General features: G+C 41.7%; 1 protein-coding gene across 4 annotated transcripts; it reads left to right on the top strand.

Moving 5' to 3' along the window:
- The first annotated feature begins 1,196 nt into the window (after nucleotides 1-1,196).
- LOC106600345 (heterogeneous nuclear ribonucleoprotein C) lies at nucleotides 1,197-23,601 on the top strand. Of its 4 annotated transcripts, XR_006769120.2 has the most exons (10): nucleotides 1,362-1,687; nucleotides 12,579-12,738; nucleotides 14,031-14,296; nucleotides 14,508-14,592; nucleotides 14,721-14,771; nucleotides 19,629-19,795; nucleotides 20,789-20,902; nucleotides 21,244-21,380; nucleotides 22,688-22,796; nucleotides 22,914-23,601. XR_006769120.2 is itself a non-coding variant. In XM_082973473.1 (9 exons), exons 2-9 carry the CDS (start codon nucleotides 12,734-12,736, stop codon nucleotides 23,037-23,039), a joined length of 951 nt encoding a protein of 316 aa, XP_082829599.1. In that variant the 5' UTR covers nucleotides 1,197-1,277; nucleotides 12,579-12,733; the 3' UTR covers nucleotides 23,040-23,601. The 4 variants fall into 4 exon arrangements, 3 of the variants coding, with proteins under 3 accessions (XP_082829599.1, XP_082829600.1, XP_014047123.3); XM_082973473.1 differs by lacking the exons at nucleotides 1,362-1,687; nucleotides 22,688-22,796 and adding an exon at nucleotides 1,197-1,277; XM_082973474.1 differs by lacking the exon at nucleotides 22,688-22,796 and having other exon boundaries at nucleotides 1,470-1,687; nucleotides 14,508-14,580.

Genomic DNA, 23,601 nt, shown 5'->3' with positions numbered 1-23,601 from the left:
GGTGTTATGATATGGGCAGGCATAAGCTACGGACAACAAACACAATTGCATTTTATCAATGGCAATTTGAATGTACAGAGATACCGTGACAAGATCACCTCATCTTTCAGCCCCATGTCGCAAGGATCTGTACACAATTCCTGGAAGCTGAAAATGTCCCAGTTCTTCCATGGGCTGCATACTCACCAGACATGTCACCCATTGAGCATGTTTGGGATGCTCTGGATCGACGTGTATGACAGCGTGTTCCAGTTCCCTCCAATATCCAGTAACTTTGCAAAGCCATTGAAGAGGAGTGGGACAACATTCCACAGGCCACAGTCAACCGCTTGATCAACTCCATGTGAAGGAGATATGTTGCACTGCATGAGGCAAATAAATGGTGGTCGAACCAGATACTGACTGGTTTTCTGATCCACACCCCTACTTTTTTTTTTTAAGTATCTGTGACCAACAGATGCATATCTGTATTCCTAGTCTTGTAAAATCCATGAAGTAGGGCCTAATAATGAATTTATTTCAATTGACTGATTTCCTTAAACCTTAATGCAGTAAAATCTTGATATTTTTGCATGTTGCGTTTATAATTTTTGTTCAGTGTATTATTATTATTTAATGTAATCTTTATTTAACTAGGCAAGTAAGTTCTTAAATTCTTATTTACAATGATGGCCTACACCGGGTAAACCCAGACGACGCTGGGCCAATTGTGCACCGCCCTATTGGACTCCCAATCACAGCCGGTTGTGATACAGTCAAACCAGGGTGTCTGTAGTGACGCCTCAAGCACTGAGATGCTGAGCCTTTGACGCCTCAAGCACTGAGATGCTGAGCCTTAGACCGCTGCGCCACCCAGGAACCCTATTATAAACAAATGTTTTGTGTGTGTGCTTCGTGAGAAATTCTTTGGAAAGAAATTGCGTCCCCCAAGTTGGAATACCACAGCTGTAGGGAGAGGTCTTGCGTTTTGAACACAAGCTTTGACCCTGATCAACACGACCTATCAGCTGCAAGGTTGTAACAAAAAAAGCAGGTGACAGACATTGTAGTCAACCACTGACAGGAACGGCTTGGTTTTTACAACGAGTTAGCCAATCAGATTTGATAGGTGTCTACTAAAGCGGATTTAGTCAGATAGGAACAGGCGAAGCGAGAGGCTTAAATCCACCCCAAATCTATCTGCGTGATAAGTAGACCAAGTGGAGTTTTTTTCCCTTCTTTCTCTGGAGGTCTATGAAAAGTGTCGAATTTGGTCAACTAAAAATTGAATTCGCTACGTGAGGCTTATTTGATCGATTATTCGTTTCGTAATGTTTATGTTGTTACACATTCTGATATAGGTGGGTGCACCTGGCATTCCAGTAACTTTGAGAAAAACGATTTTATATCAGAGTTGTGCCCGTCCTTCACACGCGAATCTGCCCTCTCATTGGCTAGAATGTTCCCACCTGATCGCGCCTCCCGTCTACCTTTGCGGACATGTAATTCCATTGTTAGAGCGGTCAGTCGACTATCTTGCCAATATAGATAATATTTGATTTAATACATGTCTTGACTACCTCCCCTCTATGTGCTGCGCCATTTCGTGCAGGGTGTAACCAGTTTCTTATAGCTACAAGAAGACTACCTCAGCACTATATTGACAGATTTTGCTGAAATATAAGTCATTTTAACCTTTAAGCTCCTGGTGAGTATTTTGATTCAAGACTGTTTTGAATTTTTTTTCTCTGACTGCAATATCTTTGGAATTTTATTTTTTTAACGGCATTCATTTTTCTATTTGAGCGAGCGGTTAGCAAGCTAACTATTAGTTAGCTCATCATGGTTCCATCACAGAGTTTCTAAACATACTGATGTACTTGGTGACTTTGGTTCCGTTAGCGTTTTAGCAAGCTAGCTAGCTAGTTGGCCCGGCAACATGCTGGCTAGAAGGATCCTTAACATTTTTGCTAGTTTTTTTGCCATCTCTGTTGTCTTGCAAATTGAGTTCATGATTGTGTAAGCCGAACTAGTTATATTTTTATGACTATCTGCGAATAACGCGCTCTGTCTGGACAATAACACGCTGCACTGCAGCCGTTTTGCAGCTAACGTTAGTTAGTTTGGCTGGTTGGCTATGCTGCAAGCTAAAGTTAACCTTGTGGAATCTGTTTTTAACGCTAACATTTTTTTTACTAGCAATCTTCCCTGTTGCACCTTGATTTTGGCCGGTGGTGGTTTTTACATTTTTGTGATTGATTAGCTGGTTTTGGAGTCCTTGGATATCCACAGAAGGACTGATACAGGAACGCTATTTTTGCGGGAATAGTTTTTTTTCTGCAAGAAATGCTGGTTGGCCATTTTTCTCTGGACACGTTTTTCACATAGTTACGTCATTTGATATTTTACTTAGATAATATTAACAATGTGGCAGATAACACAAGGACATTTGTACTTTTTGTTACCACTAATTAAACGTTACTTTATGAATAATGCAGTTATGTACTCTGTCCTTACTCAGTCTCACTTTGCTAGACCCTAAACCAAGGTATAGCTAGCTAGATCACAACTTTGTATATTAATTGTGAGTTTATTTAGGCCTTCCTGGCTAGGGGTGTGTTTTTGAAACTGGTCCGGGTGGAATAGTAATTATTTTAATATACCTGATTTGATCAAGTTGCATCGTAGACTAAACAATAGGTCTAAAGGTATCGGTAGGTGCAGCTCAAACGACATTGACAGTCCACTCTCCGTTTTGATAATAGCTAGTACAGTAGTTACATTTACTTTGGAAGTGGTGCTTTGCCTCAGGCCCCTCCCTGCCAGAGACCTCGGCATTGATATATCAGGTTGTTTGTGTCTAATTACTGGGACAAGTGACAGCAAAAGTTCAACTCTAAATATTTGTCATACTAATTGTTATTATTTGGAACGCTATTTGTCGTACACGTTTAAGCTAGAAATGTCATTCACACTTAAATGTGCATAGAGGTCAGGACTATTGTGCTTTGTAGACAACTTTTTTGATATCTTTTATACTTTTTATGATTACTTGTGTGCTTTGGGCAGGATTGAAATGAACCCAACTTTCATTTACCTTGTGAAATACTCTGGTACAAAACTCGGTTTTGGATGAGACTTTACTTTATGACCAATTATCCTATTTACACGTTGTCAATGTGTAGGGTTTCTGACTCGTATCTATTCCTCGTATGCTGTTTTCTAAATGAGAGGTTTAAGGAGCAATTGCTCTGAGCTTTTTGTCCAATTTTCAAGGGATTTATTTCTTCAACATTCTAACATGATGACTAAACCGTCTCAGCGTGTGCATGTTGATTTGTCTATCCCCCTAGAAACATTCATGGACATTTAGTTAGCTTGCTGTTGCGTTGTAATTTGTCCTGGGAGATAAACATTGGGTTGTTTTACCTGCATATTAGGGATGCACCGGTATGATATTTTTTGACCGATATCCAATATTTTCCTTGCCACAAAACGATAATGATTTATTTAAAATTTAGTTCGTTGAAATATTCTGATCAAAAAGTTATTTTGTTGGCATTTACACATGTCCCCATTACCAGTAAAACAATCAACCTATTTATTTCAATTACTTGCTGTTTCGTTGTTCAGTTGCAACCAGGATTTCATCATGTCAAGCAGTAAAGTTTCAGCTTTATCCGTGGCCTCTTCCTCAGTGTCACTGTGTCCATTTCCATCTTGCCCAGCTGTGTCTAACATTTCAAGTAAACCCTGTTTCTTGCATTAAAGTAGAGGTCCTTGTACCTAGCATCAAGCATGGTGGCGACACAGTAAAGAGGCTGAGAGAATGCCACGGAATCACTTGTTCACAGCCTCTGGTAGAGTACTTTTGTAATTTGTGAAAGCTGGCAGTTTTGAGCAGGCATTTCAATACCATGACAGAGGATATCACATCTGCTGCAGGTAGTGTGTACCGGGGCTCGAGGTGCTTGACCAGTCGGCGAAAGCCAACATAATCTACGACAGAGAACGGTTGATTGCCAAGGGAAATGAATTCCATTATCTTGGCACTAATGGATTTCGCCTTTGAGTTGTCTCGCTGAAATGTTCTTACTCTTTCAAATGATTGCTTGACTTGAACTTGTTTAGTTGTTGGCAGTGTGCGCATAGTATTTTTATGTTTTTGTTCTGTGTAGGGCTGTATTTTTCGTGGCGTCATTACATGGGTATGAACATCAGCTTTGACATCGGTTTTGCACATCGGCGTTAAACTAGATAGGGCCGATGTTGGCATTTTTGGCTAATATCGGCCGATTCCGATATCGTGCATCCCTGCTGCATATGGTCTATTTATTTTTTGGCTGAGTCTTTGTAGAATTGACTCATTTTCAGTCACACCATGTGTTCTCTACTCCAACATTTAATCCACAGGTAAAATGGGGAAACCTAGTTTTTAGTTCTTTGATTAAATTTCACCTCGTTCATTCTTCTGTAGATTTTATGGCTGTTGGCAACAAACTTTAAGGTATATTACCGCCAGCCACCGACTGGCGCGTGGACCTCATTAATCTTTCTATCATTCATGATGTGGGTAGCCTATAGGCTCATAAAAACCAATGAGTAAATAAATGGAAGAAGTGGCTACACAGACGCCTGCAAGCAGTTTGGATTAAATTATTGAATAACGTGAATTTATTTTGCGAGCTCACTCACATTATGCAGGTGGTCTGGTAAGCATGTAAAGCTCCCTGTTAGGCACATGATTTCCAACATTCCATTTAGGGTTGGAAATTAACAACTGCCGAATGCTGGTAGATTGTCACTGGCAGGTAAGAATGTATATTTCGCCAGCCATGTTGACGGGTGGTCACAGAGCATTTGGGAACAGTTTTAATCCAAAACCCACATGTAGAAGTTGGTCGAAATTGACAAAGGCTAATAAAGTGTGACTTTCTCCTCGTTTCATGGCCAGTTACATAGTTTAGTTCGCGTGCTTGGTTGTTTTTCAATGTTAGTTTGAGTTGGCTGCAACTGTCTACATCTAGGAAGACGTCAGTCAGAGATTTACCATGGTAACGGACTGTCCCTTAAAGGGCCAGCTGAAAATGTTTCTCAGCTAATGTTTGTGCTTGATTGAGCATGCATCACTCCCAAAAACTTGTATTCATTGTTCTCCTAGATTTAATTGTGTGCGTCTACATTTCTACTTAGGAGCACCTCATGTACTCCTTGTAAAAAAAAATAAAAAATAAAAAAAATAAAAGTCAGCGTAGAGCCCTGAACTATAATAATGATCAGCTGTATCACTCAGCTTTTTGGCAGGGCAGGCTTGATGTTCAGTTCCAGCCGTTTCTCTTTTTATTATTGGCTCTGATTTATTTCTTAACAAACATTGGTTAAAAGACGCAGGTCACAAAAAGGAAATGAAATTATGCAATATACCCCATTACTAGTAGTACATTTCTTGTTTTTGAAACATTAGAAAGTGTGCTCATTTCATTTTGTGTGCAATTATTGAGAAAATAATATTTTGGCTAATAAAAAATATATATATATACCTGCCACAGTGGCTGGTGGACCTAAGTTAATTTCCCACCCTAATTCCATTCACTGTGAACAATGCAACTTTTGACACATCTACTTTGACAACTTTCCCAACAAGTTCAACAGTTAGTGAGTGGTATCATCCTCCACTCTGCCATTCAAATCTGGAATCAGAACATAACTTTTACAGATCAAGAGGTACACATGTTTTCGTAAGGTCATGAAAGTCATGATATTTTTAAATGGTGTTTTCCAGGCCTGGAAAAGTTTTGGAAAATGCTAAAATCCTAACAGTTTTGGAGAATTTATGGATATTAATTAATGTAATTTAGGCATAGTTTTAAAATATTGTCTCAATGAAATAAAAATCTACGTATCAGCCAGGATCAGAATGACACTTTAGCGCATCTGTTTACGCACATCCCCTGCATGTGTGCGAGATCAGTAGGCCGTTGCTCAAGGAGCGTGAGACAATTGGACATAACAGCACCAGGTAGGCCTATATAGCCTATACAATATGATAAACAGACTAACCAGGTAGCCAATTCAAAACATATCTTGTTAACTGTTTAGCTATTATTAGCATGTTTTTGTTATGTCCCAAAACTTTCCACCGACACTCCTGAATAAGGCCATACAAAATTGATTCATTTAAACGATACATACAATGTTGATCAATTTGAACCAGTGTTTCCCAACCCTGGTCTTCGAATCCCCCCAACAGTACACATTTTTGTTGTAGCCCAGGACAGACACCTCATTGAGGGCTTGATGATTGGATGACAAGTTGAATCAGGTGTGCTTGTCCAGGGCTACAATGAAATGTGTACTCAAGGACCAGGGTTGGGGAAACACTGATTAAAAAAATATATATTTTTGACGACAAATTATTCACTTCGCCATTGTATTAGTTGGGATTTGGTTCAATCGTGATGAATCGAAATGTGAAAAAATAATAAAAAAATGTAAATTGCGACCAGTAATTTTAGGACAAAAGATTAGCCTTTTGGATTATGTGGCTTCAACTTGTTATAGATACTTCCAGTTGTTTTGGGCATCCAATGTATTGGACATTGCAACTCAATAGATTCTTCTCAGTCTGCAAAGTAAACACTTCTAAGGTAGCTAAAATCGACTAAACTAGAAAATATAAATTTCCTGTAAATTTGTGGGCTTGCTTCAGCGGAATAAAAGGATTTGTAGCCTACCACAGCTATTTGATATGAAATTTGTGAATTACTTCAAGGCATAACTTATTTGGTTGTAATTAGTGAAGCACCGAGATGGAATTTGTCCAATTCCGATATTTTCCTTGTCAATTTAATTTTTTTTCGGCATTCTAGTACAGTTAAATAGTTAGACCACTGCGTCCGTGTGTTAAGGCACTGCATCTCGGTGCCAGAGGCGTCCACTACAGTCCCTGGTTTGAATCCAGGCTGCATCACATCCGGCCGTGATTGGGAGTCCCATAGGGCGGCACACAGTTGTCCCAACGTTAGCCGGGGTAGGCCGTCATAATAAATAAGAATTTGTTCTTCACTGACTTGCCTAGGTTACACACACACCACACTGACCCAAAAGTTATTTGGCTGGCATTTATGTATGTCTTCATTTTACCAGTAAAACATAATCAAAACCCATTTCTTATGCTTGCTGTGCTGCTTCGTTCAGTCGTTTCATTCTCAACCAGGATTTCATCACAGTACATGTCAAGCAGTGAAGTTTCAGCTCTCTGTCCGTCTCCTCTCTTCCTCTGTGCGCACTGTCACTGTGTCCGCTTTCATCTTGTCCAGCTGTGTATGTAACATTTCACATAAACCCTTTTGCTTGTCTGCCTCGACGTAGCGGTCCTTGTACATAGCATCGAGCGTGGTGGCGACACAGTAAAGCGAGAATGCCACCGACTCGCTTGTTCACAGCCTGTGTACACAGTTTTGTTGAGCAGGCGTTTCAATGAGAGGGTATCACGTCTGCTGCAAGCGCAGTTGCTGATCTTATTTCTCGAGTCAGTTGTTTGAATGGAGCTAGCGTGTTCTTGTTTCAAACATGTTCTCAAATGCCATTGAAATGGCATCAGCGGTATGTCAACCAGCACATTCATGAGCTTGCAATATGACTTTCCTCAGTACGAAATCCGACGACCCACTGTGCTGTCACTCGGCATGCTCATGGGGCTGATATCGCTGGTCCAAATATCAGTCGTGAAGCTAATAGCAATGGCGCTATTACTGTGTAACTCCGGCAGGGAAACATCTGAAAAAATGGCGCACTTGGTAACGTTAGTGTGTACCGGTGCTCGACCAGGCGGCGAAAGCCAACATTACCCACGACAGAACGGTTGATTGTCAAGTGCAATGAATTCCAGGGCAATGAGTTGTCTCGCTGAAATGTTCTTACTCTTTCAAATGACTGCTTGACTTGTTGACTGCTCGATCCACACGGCATACATTGTGGGCTAGTTTAGGAATGCTGTGTTGCACGTGTAGGGCTACATTTTAAGTGGTGTCATTACGTCATGTACCTACGTTACATTGGTTTTGCACATCGGCGTTACACTAGACATCAGGTCGATACCGACGTTGCCATTTTTAGCTAATATCGGGCGATTCCGATATGTTCATCGACTATATCGTGCATCCCTAATTAAAACCCTTGAATGAGTAGGTCTCATCGCATGTACCATCTTCTGTCATTGTGCAAGGCTCTTAACCCCACAAAGTAGAATACCTGTTCGGCAGCTGTGTACAACACGTGGTCAACTGGGGAGCTACTGGGTATGCAGGTTTTTGATCAAGCCCTGCTCAAACAGCCAATTTCTCAAGGTCTGGTTGATCAACTCATTTCTCAAATGTGGTTTGTTAGAGGGGGACTGGAATAAAAGCCTGCACACCCATTAGCTGTCCTGGAGGATGGTTGGCCACCCTTGATATAGAACATTGCAACTAGGGATGCGCAATATAAAAATATTTATAAAAATTGGTGAAGCTATCGGAATCGGCTGATATTAGCTGATAAATCGGCTGATAAAAATGCCAACATCGGTATCGGCCCGATGTCTAGTTTAACGCCGATGTGCAAAACCAATTTCAAAGCTGACATGCATACCTATATAACGTAGGTACATGACGCCATGTAAAATTTAGCCCTACACGTGCAACACAGCATTCCTAAACTAGCCCACAATGGCTGCTGTGTGGATCGAGCAGTCATTTGAAAGAGATTTCAGCGAGACAACTCAAAGGCAAAATGTATTAAAGCCAAGATAATGGAATTAATTGCCCTTGACAATCAACCGTTCTGTCGTGGGTGATGTTGGCTTTCGCCGACTGGTCGAGCACCGGTACACACTAACGTTACCAAGTGCACTATTACACAGTAATAACGACGCTGCTATTAGCTTCACGACTGACATTTGGACCAGCTACATCAGCCCCGTGAGCATGCTGAGTGACAGCACAGTGGGTCATCAAGGATTTCGTACTGAGGAATGCCATATTGCATGCTCAAGAATGTGTTGGTTCTCTTAACGCTGCTGCCATTTCAATGACGTTTGAGAAAATGTTTGAAACATGAACACGCTAGCTCCATTCAAACAACTGACTCGAGAAATAAGATCATCAACTGCACTTGCAGCAGACGTGATACCCTCTCATTGAAACGCCTGCTCAACAAAACTTTCCACACAAACTGTGAACAAGCGATTCGGTGGCATTCTCACTTTACTGTGTCGCCACCATTCTCAATGCTATGTACAAGGACCGCTACGTCGACGCAGACAAGCAACAGGGTTTACGTGAAATGTTACATACATACACAGCTGGACAAGATGGAAACGGACACAGTGAGAGTACGCACCGAGTAAGAGGCCAGGGACTGACAGCTGAAGCGTCACTGCTTGACATGTACTGTATGATGAAATCCTGGTTGAGAATGAAAGGACTGAACCAATGAACGACACAGCAAGTAAGTGAAATAGGTTTTGATTGTTTTTACTAGTAATGGGGACATATGTAAATGCCAACAAAATAACTTTTTTGTGTGTGTGTAACCTTTATTTAACTAGGCAAGTCAGTGAAGAACAAATTGTTATTTATTATGATGGCCTACCCTGGCTAAACCCGGACGACGCTGTGCCAATCGTGCGCCACCCTATCCTATGGGACTCCCAATCACGGCCGGATGTGATAGTCTGGATTCAAACCAGGGACTGTAGTGATGCCTCTTGCACTGAGATGCAGTGCCTTAGACCGCTGTGTGTGTGTGTGTGTGTGTGTGTGTGTGTGTGTACTATTAACTGTTCTAGAATGCTTAAAATGCTGCAAAAATTTGTTATTGGTATCTTTTTCTTTTTTTTTGGCAAGGAAGATATCGTCCAAAAATGTAATATCGGTGCATCACTAGTCTATGCTACATCAAAACTATGAAATAACATAAATGGAATCATGTAGTAGCCAAAAAAGTGTCTATCAAATATATATTTTGTATTTGATATTATTCAAAGTAGCCACCTTTTTGCCTTGACAACTTTGCACACTCTTGGCATTCTCTCAACCTTCACCAGGAATGCTTTTGTCTGCTTTTCCTTCACTCTGAGGTCCAACTCATCCCAAACCATCTCAATTGGGTTGAGGTCGGGTGATTGTGGAGGCAATGTCCTCTGATGCAGCAGTCTATCACTCTCCTTGGTCAAATATACTTTACACAGCCTGGAGGTGTGTTGGGTCATTGTCCTGTTGAAAAACAAATGATAGTCCCATGAAGCGCAAACCAGATGGGAAGGCGTATCGATGCAGAATGCTGTGGTAGCCATGCTGGTTAAGTGTGCCTTGAATTCTAAATAAATCACTGACCGCGTCACCAGCAAAGCAACATCACACCACCTCCATGCTTCACGGTGGGAACCACACATACGGAGATCATCCTTTCACATACTCTGCGTCTCACAAAGACAGTGGTTGGAACAAAAAATCTCAAATTTGGACTCATCAGACCAAAGAACAGATTTCCACTGGTCTAATGTCCATTGCTCGTGTTTCTTGGTCCAAGCCATGTCTCTTCTTATTTAGTAGTGGTTTCTTTGCAGCAATTTGACAATGAAGGCCTGATTTCATGCAGTCTCCTCAGAACAGTTGATGTATCTGTTACTTTAATTCTGTGAAGCATTTATTTTGGCTGCAATTTGAGGTGCAGTTAACTCTAATGAGCTCATCCTTTGCAGCAGAGGTAACTCTGGGTCTTCCTTTCCTGTGGCGGTCCTCATGAGAGACAGTTTCATCATAGAGCTTGATGGTTTTTGCGAATGCACTTGAAGAAACTTTAAATTCTTGAAATTTTCCAGATTGACTGACCTTCATGTCTTAAAGAAATGAGGGACTGCCGTTTCGCTTTGCTTATTGGAGCTGTTCTTGTCATAATATGGACTTGATCTTTTACCAAATCTTCTGTATACCAGCCCTACCTTATCACAACACAACTGATTGGCTAAAATGCATTAAGAAGGAAAGAAATTACACAAATTTCATAGTTGATGTCTTCACTATTTTACAATGTAGAAAATAGTAAAAAATAAAAACCCTTGAATGAGTAGGTGTCAACTTTTGACTGGTACTGTACTTACATGGACGTTTGGTTAACTCATGGAGAGGTCATTAAATTCCATTTGTCAAAATGTGTATGAGCCTTGTTTTATTAACCGCATGAAATCTTTACAACTGCCGTTTTGACCACTTTTCCAACAAGTTGGATGACAACTTGGGTATGAAATCTTAGTCTGCTTTTCAAATTCGAACACTTCTTCCACTACCACAAACATTTGAAGTGCTAAAGCAAGCCCCAACCTGTTTTACTTCATGTGAAATTGCCATCCTAATTAGGGCTCGGAATTGCCGGGCACCTCACGATATTATCACGATATTTGGGTGCAGATACAATATGTATTGCTATTTGACACTGTGATTTAAAAAAATATATATATATTGCGATTCAATGTGCCGAATATTTTGCTCACCGTATGTCTGATGCAGAGAGATGAGAATGAGTTTTAATATCCCAATATGTAGCTATCAATTTTCCCCTCCCCATCACTACTACTAATAATAATCATGCCTAGTACAGGGCAATTCCACAATAAGAGTGATGCTGAGACTAAGATTTCACTTTTAAAATGTAGGCCGAACAAAAACCAATGATATCAAAGTTAACAAACCATACAACTCTATGCACAAGGACTACTTTTAACAATTTCTACAATTGTATAAAAACACATTTACTTATTGAACGGTTCCAATGCAAAGTTTGGTAGCATAATTACAGTTTGTGGGGAGGGGGGGGGGGGGTAAATGCAATATACCTGCTCTGACAAATGTTAGAATGTCCACTTGGGTTGCTTGAAATAAGGGAGTTGGGACTTTCAGCTCTACAGTACTCACTCCAAGTCCCTGAAGTGCATCCCACCCCAAGCAGTGCTGCTGAAGGCCCATAAGCAGCTTGAGTGTTCTGGTGACCCCTGCACAGAACATTCACTGTTGGGGAAATAGGCATAGTAGGCATAGGCCCGCCTGTCCTCTTTTACATTGACTATTTAGCTTCTGTGTGTTCATGCAACATGACGTCCCAATGTTATTTCCCTGTGTGCATCACACATGACTGCTTGTCTAGTACATTTTATGTCTCCTCAGCTATTACCACATTACCTCCCATTGCTTATCCCCTTAATTGCAATTAGAGCTAAGCATGTCTAGGCCCACTGTCTGTCGATTGAACTTAGTCTTGCAATGGATGCCTGACCCGTAATTTAAAAAAATCTATCAACATATTGATGCTGTTGCATAATCTGTCATTAAAAGTACCTGAAGTATATTGCATCTCTCTCCTAAACAAGTTGATAGGCTAGGCAATTACACATCAATAGCAGAGTGTCCCCTGAATGTGCTCCTCCTATAGGATTGCCCTGAACCCTGTTTTTCTCTGTATTTGGCTCATAATTGAATTATGTACAAAACCCAACCAGGTAAGACTGTAATAACCCTGTACATACAATGTCACTGAGGTGTGTTCTCTGTCGCCCGCCTCAGTATAAGTCGTGGGGCGAAGTTCTGCGTTCTGAGAGGGTGCTGATGAAGTTGTAGTTTTTGCTGAGAGCACCCAAGACACCTGCCCGCACACACTGGCCCTGCGCTCAGTGTCAGAACTGACTGACTGACAGACGATCGCCCTGCACACAGACGCTATGGAGTGAGTGATTGGTTATTTAACCCCCAACGGTTGTTAACGTCTCCTTTCTTGACACTCAGGTTGTATGCAGTGCCAGTGAGATCTCACTCCCTAACGTCCGATTGTGCCCAAACTCCTTTGCCCAGCTTTCCTTAAATTACCACATGTGCCACTAATATTATAAGCACCTAATTTGTACACACTCAAGCCCTTTCCCGACCATATGCTTACAGTGCTAAATAGTATCCCATAGCGTGACATTCTCAATGTTCAAGCACTTATCCATTTACTTTGAGACACTTGTTAACTATGTCCCCAGATGTGCAATTCAGGCAATATGAAACAAACCCTGCAACAACCTGCTACAGGTGGATTGGAACACACACATTGCCCCCTCCACACTGTTCTAAAATAATACCCTGTTGTCTGAAGTCATGGACACCCGTGTGCATCCGTTTTCTTCCTGGAAATGTCAATTGTATTAAGCTATTGAATGAGTTTTGGTTTCTGTATGAAATGGGGTGTGCAGCTTCTGTATGTCTGCATAAATATGACGTTATGGTATTTTTCACATATGGTAATAGAAGTTGTCTGATTACTTATTGTGCTTATCCTGGATCCTTTTTTACAGCAGGACCTCCTGGATTTGTGCCATATGCACCACACTAGACATACTGTATATGTACTACTGATATTAAAGGGATACTTCGGGATTTTGGCAATGAGGCCCTTTATCTACTTCCCCAGAATCAGATTAACTTGTGGATACCATTGTTATGTCTCTGTGTCCAGTATGAAGGAAGTTCGAGGTAGTTTTCCGAACCAATGCATAATGACTGGAAGTCCGTGGGTATCTACTATACATACTAGCAGAATGCGTAGTGACAAAGTCTATGGGTAACGTTACTTAGCATTGGCTCGCAAAACTACCTCGAACTTCCTTCATACTGGACACTGAGAAAGCAATGGTATCCACAAATTAATCTGACTCTGGGGAAGTAGATATAGGGTCTCATTGCCGAAATCCAAAGTATCCCTTTAAGGCTAATGGTTGTTACACTACCAACACATGGGACATCGAAGACTGATTTTAAGATACGGCACAAACAAATTTGTGCAAGCTACATGGCTGGAGCATGAGATGCTTAAACTATTTTACATATTTTGGTGATACTGTTGATATAATATTACACTGAACAAGGTCTGAACATTCCCTGCCACTCGTTTGGTTTGTATATAAAGATGGTTGAGTAGTTTTATCTTGTATTGACACAGTTAATAATTGGTTTCACCCATCTCCCCTCCTCCACCAGTCTGTCCCCCACCACCAGCAGCCTGATGGCCAGCAACGTGACCAACAAGACGGACCCGCGCTCGCTCAACTCGCGGGTCTTTATCGGGAACCTCAACACACTCCTGGTCACCAAGGCAGACGTGGAGGCAATCTTCAGCAAGTACGGCAAGATCGTGGGCTGTTCTGTGCACAAGGGCTTTGCCTTCGTCCAGTTCGCCAACGAGAGATGTGCCCGGGCCGCTGTAGGGGCCGAGGATGGACGCATGATCGTGGGACAGGTGCTGGGTAAGGACTAAAGCCAGCCTGGGGCTGGTGAGCAATGCCTCAAACTCACGGTTCTATGGGTATTGTGCAAAACTGATCTTTTCGATCTATACCCGACCTACTTGTGGAGAATACGTTATTTTTTTTAAAGGTGCCTCTGTAATAGACTGAATATGAATAAAGATTGTATTTCCAACTGCCAACCAAGACTAACTGTCTCTCTCTTCCTCAGACATTAACTTGGCTGGAGAACCCAAACCCCACAGGTCAAAGACCGCAAAGCGCTCGGCGGGAGACATGTACAGGTCTGATTCAATGTAAAGAATCCCGTTTTTAAATATCTAATATTTTTAACCTCCTCTGGGTCTCCAAATCTTACTCTGATAATTCCTCTTCTCCACTGCATACGTGCATCTTATTTTGACAACTCTTTTTCTCCCCACAGTAGTCCCACGTTTGATCTGGACTATGACTTCCAGAGAGATTACTATGACCGGTGAGTCCAGTGCTTTGTCTGTTCCCACATCCTATGTTTTAGCTCTATTTTAACTATACTGAACAAAAATATAAATGCAACAATTTTAGTGAGTTACAGTTGGGGCTGTTTTCGGTGCGTATTACCGTCACACACGAGTCATGATGGCAGCCAAATTACATGTGACCGTTTAGTCACGGTAATTAGGCTTCTCCAAGCTCTGATGATGGTCATTAGTAGTCTACCAAACTTGCTAACTGCCGGGTACTCAGCACTCTGTCCCTCTAATCACTCTGACATCAATGCAAATGGTTTGAAAATCTAATCAAACACATTGAGAGCTCATATTGCGCAACATTTCAATAGGCTATGCAATTGCGTGAAAACGGAGAGATGGCCTCTACTAAAAGTAGGAGGATCAGCTTTCTATAGGCTAGGCCTACTATATTTATTTCTCAACTTTCCTAATATTAAGCACATTGCTTATATTTACAACAGGAGTATAGCCTGGCTGGCATGAAAATAAACCACGGGGAAAAGCGTCCTCCATTCGCTATTTAAGTGCATAGATTACATGTGTTTTTTTCCCGCTGCCCCGTTTTGATACAGGTGCATGATAATGGTCCATTCAAAATCAAAAAAATGTCACAAATATTATTTAGTATATGTAAAGACAAGATTAAATCAAGAATAGTCTGATAGGTGACAATATAAGCCTATCACTTCCCTGTGGCTCAGTTGGTAGAGCATGGTGTTTGCAACGCCAGGGTTGTGGGTTCGATTCCCACGGGGGGCCAGTACGAAAAAAATAAAAATAGGGGAACAAAATAAAAAATGAAATGTATACATTCACTACTGTAAGTCGCTCTGGATAAGAGCGTCTGCTAAATGATTAAAATGTAAATGTAAAATGTGAATGATGCCCAGTATAAAAAACAATGCCTTTTTTTGGCGACCTTTTTCGAATCATAGTCCCACACCTCATGTAACCTAGCCCATAGCCATATGTTTTAATAAGGTTTGTATCACAACTAAAGTGGCCAAACAACTTATTCAAATTAAGCACATGAATGCGCTTTACAAAGGGTGTAGAGCCTAACTGGCATACATATGCCGCGTGTGAATTTCAAGTTTGGGGAAGATCATTTTAACCATAAAAATACACTTTTGATAATGGTGTATTCCGCTAATGGAATATCCGCGCATATAGCCTTCTACCATGTGTGCATTGCTGCACTTCTAATGTGAAGAAATAGCCTAATAGTTTATCAACATTTTAAGCTAAACGTTCTGATCTGTTGCATCAGCCATAATGCGTATAAAAGGTTTTTTGATGGTCATGGTTGTATTAATTTGGCATCTATCACATCCCACAACTGTATCAGACTATTTTTGGAATATTTATTTCTCACACAGATATGGAAGATAGTAGATTGACATAGGCTAGTGCTTTTGCTGTTCGTTAGGCCTACTCATCTTGTTGGCTGACAAAGTAAATGTGGACAGTTCTTCCAATATCTTCAATATGCACGTCGGAATGGGATAAGGCCCCGCGCAGTTGCGTCCCTGATGTATCGGTCTTCACTTGTAGCCTGTGAGAAAGACCTGATCACGTGATGGAGCGCGCAGCACTCAGGGAGAAGGCCACTGGCCGCAAAAGGCATGGATTTTAGGGTGCATTATGGCCACACGGGATGCCGTTGTGAAATTCTAGGCATTATCAAGTGCTTGTCAAATTGGGAATGAGTGACTGCTGTAATGTGTACAGCCTGTGCAAAAAAACAAAGCATCATTAGTCTCATCATGCAGCCTTACAATGTGTTAACCCTTGTGTTGTCTTCAGGGTCAAAAATGACCCACCGCTATGTTTAACATAGCAGAGAGAACACCCTAAATTATATATTTTTTGACTTGAAATTTGATGACTTTTCCTAGAGTGACCAACATTAGAAAAAGTGAAACATCGCCTTTGTTCATATTTCCATGAAAGCTGTACACCACCAGGGTATAAAGATTGTCTTCGGGTCAATTTTGACCCTGCAGTTATAAAATAATTTATACACCACAAAGACACACACACACACACAGAGAAATTGAGATTGTGTGCTACTGATTGAACTCAGCCAGCAGCTCCTGAAGAGGAAGATCACCACAGTTAGAAAGAACAAGCCTGAGCTCCCCCCTGCACTCCTCACAACAAGGGGGAAAGAGGCCTTCTCATCAGTTTGCCTTCACCCCCACCACCACTCTAGTTTCTTACCTCCCAAAGAGGAACAAGAATGTGGTCCTCCTGAGCACACTGCACAAAATGGCTGAGATCAGTGATTGTGAGGACAGGAAGCCAGCCATCATCCTGGACTACAACCACAACAAAGGTGTGTGTAACAGTATAGCTTCCGTCCCTCTCCTCGCCCCAACCTGGGCTTGAACCAGGGACCCTCTGCACACATCAACAACTGACACCCACGAAGCATCGTTACCCATCGCGCCACAAAAACCGCGGCCCTTGCAGAGCAAGGGGAACAACCACTTCAGGTCTCAGAGCGAGTGACGTCACCGATTGAAACACTATTAGCGCGCACCACTGCTAACTAGCTAGCCATTTCACATCGGTTACACGTGGACAACCTGGACAACATGATTGGAACTTACAGCTGCATGAGGATGGCTAGCCCCTGGACATCTTCAATAACATCATTGATGTGTCCTCATACAATGCCTTCGTGATGTGGAACAAGATCAACCCTAACTGGATGCGGAACAAGAGGAGGGTGTTCCTGGAGCAGCTGGGAAAAGCACTTGTAACCCCACACATTCAAAGAAGGGAGCACCTCCCCCGCACAGCAGCCTCTGCAGGGCTTGTGAAAGCTGTTCAGGGGGCTGAATCTTGTCCTGATCCACCTGAGGCTGCAGCTGTGGCAGGCAAGAAGAGGAGATGCCAATTCTGCCCCCCAAAGAAGGACTGTAAAATAAATACTATGTGCTACACATGTGAGAAATACATCTGCAAAGACCATGCACTTGCATACTGTCCTACATGTGCTAATTGGAGTTTATTGATTTATGTTCAAGTTTTCGTTTTGTATCTTATTTTATTCATATTTATTGTTCATACACCTTGTGGGTGGGGGCAATGGTTTAAAGAAATGGGAGAAGACTAGTATTTTGTAGTTGAATTCCTCATTGTACAGTATATAAGAATATATCACTATGTTGCCAAAAAAGTTCAAGACTGTTATTGTTTCCCTTCAATAAAATGCATTCAAAACTACTTTCTGCACATTTCTGCTACTTTCTTAGGCTTTACAAGTGCTATCTCTTGCTAAAATATTATTGTTTACACCTATGCAGTAATAATAATTGACAGGTGTGTTGTAATAAAAACGAGTGGTGTCCAATGATTAAATGTTTTCTTTCTGCATTGTGAAGAGGAAAAACCCAGATATTCACAAAGTTTGATGAATGACAGGTTGTTTCTTGATGCAAAATAGATTTGGGGTTTAAAATTCACTGAAGCTGCTTTTATTTCAGGGGTTGAGTGAAATATACAGAATATTAAGACTACACAAGGGTTAAAAATCTAAACATATAGCCCAATGTTTGTAGAACAACTAAAGTTACATCAATAACTCTAAATTAAGCATAAAGGAATACCTATTTCTTAACCTCTCAACACAGAAGAGATGCATGTGCGCACTCAAATTGTTTGGAGAAAATATCCTTTCTATTTTATTCAGCTTTGTTCAATTGTATTCTTCATACTATAAAATAATGCCATGGAATTCTAAGCAAATCTTGTCTGCTAAATGAATTAGTGTAGCCCACAGCCATTTGGCATAGCCAGATCAGGACCTAAAATGTGCTGAGTTGTCATTATGGTCTTCTGAAATAGACTACATTTTCTTCATATCTTGCTTTTTTAGACCGGTCTAAAATAAATAATGGATTTATTGTGAAGGTGTAGGCTATAAATGTAGATGTTCCAAAGGTCTGCATCAGTGGCTTGTAGGCTATGTGTGGAAGCCAGGAGATGCTAAATGTGTTTATGTTAATTAACGGTCAATTACCGTGAGACTGACCAGTTATTTGCTTGAAAATCACCGGCTGACGAAATGTTGTGACCGCCGCAGTCCTAGTTACAGTTCATATATTGAAATAAATTAATTAGGCCCTAATCTATGGATTTCACTTGACTGGGAATACAGATATGCATCTGTTGGTCAGACATTCCTTAGAAATGGGCCTCAGGATCCCGTCACGGTATTTCTGTACATTCAAATTGTCATCAATAAAATGCAGTTGTTTTTGTTGTCAGTAGCTTATGCCTGCCCATACCATATCTCCACCGCCACCATGGGGCACTCTGTTCACAACATTGACATCAGCAAACTGCTCGCCCACACGACGCCATGCACATGGTCTGCGGTTGTAAGGCTGGTTGGACACACTGCCAAATTCTCTAAAACGACGTTGGACATGGCTTATGGTAGAGAAAATAGCATTTAATTCTAGCAACAGCTGTGGTGGACATTCCTGCAGTCAGCATGCCAATTGCATGCTCCCTCAACTTGAGACATCTGTGGCATTGTTGTATGACACAACTGCACATTTTAGTGGATTTTTATTGTCCCTAGCACAAGGTGCACCTGTGTAATGATCATGCTGGCAAAGGAGAAATTCTCACCAACAGGGATGTTAACAAATTTGTGCACAAAATGAGAGAATGAAGCAAATTTCTGGGATATATTTCAGCTCATGAAATATGGGTCCAACACTTGTTGTGTTTTTATATTTTTGTTCAGTGTAAACTCAATATCCAAGAGGAATTAGTGTAAAGGCAGTAGTCTGTTCATTCATTACTCGCTTTTCTGTTCTCAGAGTGTATTCGTACCCATCCCGCGTGCCCCCTCCTCCTCCACCCTTGTCCCGAGCAGTGATCCCGTCCAAGCGCCCGCGGGTCAGCATGACTGGAGGGGGCAGCCGCCGCACCAAGGCCAGTTTCTCCTCTTCCTCCAAGAGCAGCCAGAGGGCATCCTCAAGAACAAGTCAGTGTCCAGCCCCCTCTGCTCTAGCCACTCGACTAGTACAGTAAACTTGCACAGTGGACTATTTGTAGCACCCTCAATGCTCACCAGGGCCTAAAATGAACACCTGCCAAATGCGGATAGATTTTGGCATTGGTGGGTAAGATGTCTATTTCACCTGGTGGGTGGTCAGAGCTCCACAGTACGAGCATTTCACTTTCATTTGTGAATAGAAAGCCAACTCTGATCCCATTTATAGTAAAATAAATGCAGCAGTAACTGTTTTCAAAGTATTTCTGCCATTTTTGTTTCATAGCTGGTAAATTTAATTGCACAAAGTCAAAGAACTACGAATCCTATAGAGCCTATTCCACCTAGTGCTGCAACCCTGCCTGGCTGGGGGCTGTGTACATTTGAAGAGCTGAGTGACAGATTCATTTTTAGAAGCGCTGCGCATAGGCATAAAAGTTGGTCTAATTTACTTGAAACCAGAGTCTACTGAAGTGAGACTTTGTCCTTGTTTATTTGCTATTTACATTGTTTTGTTCACAAGCTAGGTTGTTATACTATGTTTGCGTTTCAACTGCTAGGGAAGAGAAGACAATGCTTTTACTAGTCAGACTCAATCTCACAGGCACAAACATGACAAGTCGTGTTACCACAGTAACCTCCCGCCCTTGAAAGGAGCAGGTGAAATGTTTAGTCTCATCTGTGATATTTTGGTTAAGACTCAGGTCACAACATGAAATGAAACAATAACACATGTCTTACTAGTAATAGATTTATTGTTTTAGGAACATTACAAAACGTAATTTTTTTGGTATTTTAGAGAAAAACAAGTTGTGGCTGGTGGACCAAAAATATTTTTTTTTATGCCCTGACGCTCACGGTGCAGGGCTTGAGGGTAATGTTGCTAATGAAAGTTACTCTCACAGCACCGCATACAGAGCTTCATAAGGTATTGGGGTCAATCTCTTAAACCTTTATCCATCTCTTTTTTTCTCTTTCTCTCAGTGAAAACCGATGACCTGCAGACCATCAAGAAGGAGCTGACAATGATTAAACACAAGGTAGACTACCTGCTGGAGAGCCTAGACCGCATGGAGAAGGACCACAGCAAGAAGACAGGTAGGGTGTAGGAGTGTCACCTTAACCACGTGATCAAAGCTTTTATAAAAAGAAAGTCGCACACTATGCTCCTAAACATTTATTGGGTATAGCAACCAATGTTTCGCCATCAGTGCCTCCTTCAGTGTTACATGGTAAATGTTTGAACCAGGTTACGTGGACAGTCAACTTTTATAACATAAAAAACAAAAGAATGAGCTGGTTTGAACTCTGTATGTATACCGGCAATCTCAGCATTCCTGTGACTTGTATGTACAGATAAGGGATTTCATTGTTCAACTTTTGACGACGCCTTTTTTCTCTGGCTTGTTTGACCCGGATCGCGCTCTTTCTGCGAGCAGATGAGAAGGGTGCAAAGCCTGAGCCTGGAGAGGTGTCCTCACAGCAGCACTGCAGCAACAAGAAGGAGAGCATCAAGAGGGAGAGGGAGGATCTCAACGACTCTGAGGAGGAGGGGGATCTGCTAGAAGAGGAGGAGGTGAGATGGAAGAAACGAGGGAGGGGAAGAGGAGAAAACATAATGATGAATGGCAGTATGTTGAAGTGTGTCTAACACTGAACAAAAATGTAAACACAACATGCAATAACTTTAAAGATTTTACTGAGCTTCAGTTCATATAATTATTCATATATATAATTGCAATAAATTAATTAGGCCCTAACCTATGGATTTCTAAAATATGGATTTCACAAGACTGGGAATACAGATATGCATCTGTTGGTCACAGATACCTTAAAAAAAGGTAGGGGCGTGGATCAGAAAACCAGTCAGTATCTGGTGTGACCAATATTTGCCTCGTGCACCGTGACATCTCATTTGCATAGTTGATCAGGCTGTTGATTTTGGCCTGTGGAACGTTGTCCCACTCCTCTTCAATGGCTGTGCGAAGTCGCTGGATATTGACGGGAACTGGAACACAGTCATACACATCGATCGCAAACATGCTCAATGGGTGACATGTCTCAGGATGCAGGCCATGGAAGAACAAACATTTTCAGCTTCCAGGAATTGTGTACAGATCCTTGCGACATGGGGCTGTGCATTATCATGCTGAAACATGAGGTGATGGGGGCGGATGAAGGGCACGACAATGGGCCTCAGGCTCTCGTCACTGTATCTCTGTGCATTCAAATTGCCATTGATAAAATGCAGTTGTGTTCATTGTCCATATCTTATGCCTGCCCACACCATAACACCACCGCCACCATGGGGCACTCTGTTCACAACGTTGACATCAGCAAACCGCTTGCCCACATGACGCCATCTGCCCCGGTACAGTTGAAACTGGGATTCATCTGTGAAGAGCACACTTGTCCAGTGGCCATCGAAGGTGAGCATTTGGCCACTGAAGTCATTTACGACCCCTGAACTGCAATCTACAACGAGCACGCAGATGAGCTTCCCTTAGATGGTTTCTGACCGGTTGTGTAAACCCAGTTTCATCAGCTAACCGGGTGGCTGGTCTCAGACTATCCCGTAGGTGAAGAAGCTGGATGTGGAGGTTCCTGGGCTGGCATGGCTACACAAGGTCTGCAGTTGTGAGGCTGGTTGGACGTACTGCCAAATTCTCTGAAACGACGTTGGGAGGCGGCTTATGGTAGAAAAATTAACATTCAGTTCTCTGACAACAGCACTGATGGACATTCCTGCAGTCAGCATGCCAATTGCATGCTCCCTCAACTTGAGACATCTGTGGCATTGTGTTGTGACAAAACTGCACATTTTAGTGATCTTTTGTCTCCAGGACAAGGTGCACCTTTGTAATAATCATGCGGTTTAATCAGCTTACCTGTCAGGTGGATGGATTATCTTGGCAAAGGAGAAATGCTCACTAACAGCGACGTAAACCAATTTGCACACCATTTGAGAGAAACCACGTATGGAACATTTCTGGTATGTTTTATTTCAGCTCATGAAACATGGGACCAACACTTTACATGTTGCGTTTTATATTTGTTCAGTGTAATTTGAGTATTATTTATACTCACACCACCTAATATGCTCTCGCAGGTGAAGAGTCAACAAAGAGACGAGGAGGAGGAGGAGGATGATGATGATGATGAAGAGGAGGAAGGAGAGCATGTGGATGGAGACGACGACGATGGTGACAGTGTCAACGGCGATGAGGACTCTTAGACCACACGCAGACTGATGCACACTTGTACAGAAAACACATCCACATGGCTTCCAGTGGCTCCTCCGACTCCTATTTTAATACCCACACTACTACAAAATGTGAGAAAACGTCAATACACACACTCAGAGAACACCTGCCCCCACTACCACCCTTCCATTGTCCCACAAGTCTTTTATTTTTCTTGATGCAATTTAGTTTATCCCTGTTTCATCCCACTCCTGTCATTGTGTTATTCATTTAGCATTGTCTTGCAGCCAGGTACATTGGAACTAGATGTAGATGGCGAGCGGTATGAAGTGATTTGTTGTGCTGCTGTTCCTCTTTTGACCAGCAGAAATGGCTGTTCTTTGACCTGAGTCACAAGTCAAACCACCACATTGGCTTTACTAGCATTGGTAATCAAGCGATGACGACAACTTTAAAGATTGAGTCAACGTTTAAAGAAATCATTTTTTTTTAAATTGCCCACTTGAGTTTATGTTCCTGATTTTCATGTCATTATTCTTTTATACTACTCGGTCTAAGTTGTACTGTAATAATAAATTTCAATTAAATACTCAA

The sequence above is a fragment of the Salmo salar genome, chromosome 03 (genome assembly GCF_965601325.2).
Source record: "Salmo salar chromosome 03, fSalSal1, whole genome shotgun sequence".
NCBI classification, from domain to species: domain Eukaryota; kingdom Metazoa; phylum Chordata; class Actinopteri; order Salmoniformes; family Salmonidae; genus Salmo; species Salmo salar.
Note: the sequence above shows the minus strand (reverse complement) of the source record. Positions and strands in the feature narration are given on the sequence as shown.

Excerpts from the sequence above, each read along its gene's own strand:
- LOC106600345 (XM_082973473.1), top strand. Across the intron at positions 19,796-20,788 it reads GAGGGCATCCTCAAGAACAA|TGAAAACCGATGACCTGCAG; the intron begins GTCAGTGTCCAG and ends TCTTTCTCTCAG. Across the intron at positions 21,381-22,913 it reads ATCTGCTAGAAGAGGAGGAG|GTGAAGAGTCAACAAAGAGA; the intron begins GTGAGATGGAAG and ends ATGCTCTCGCAG.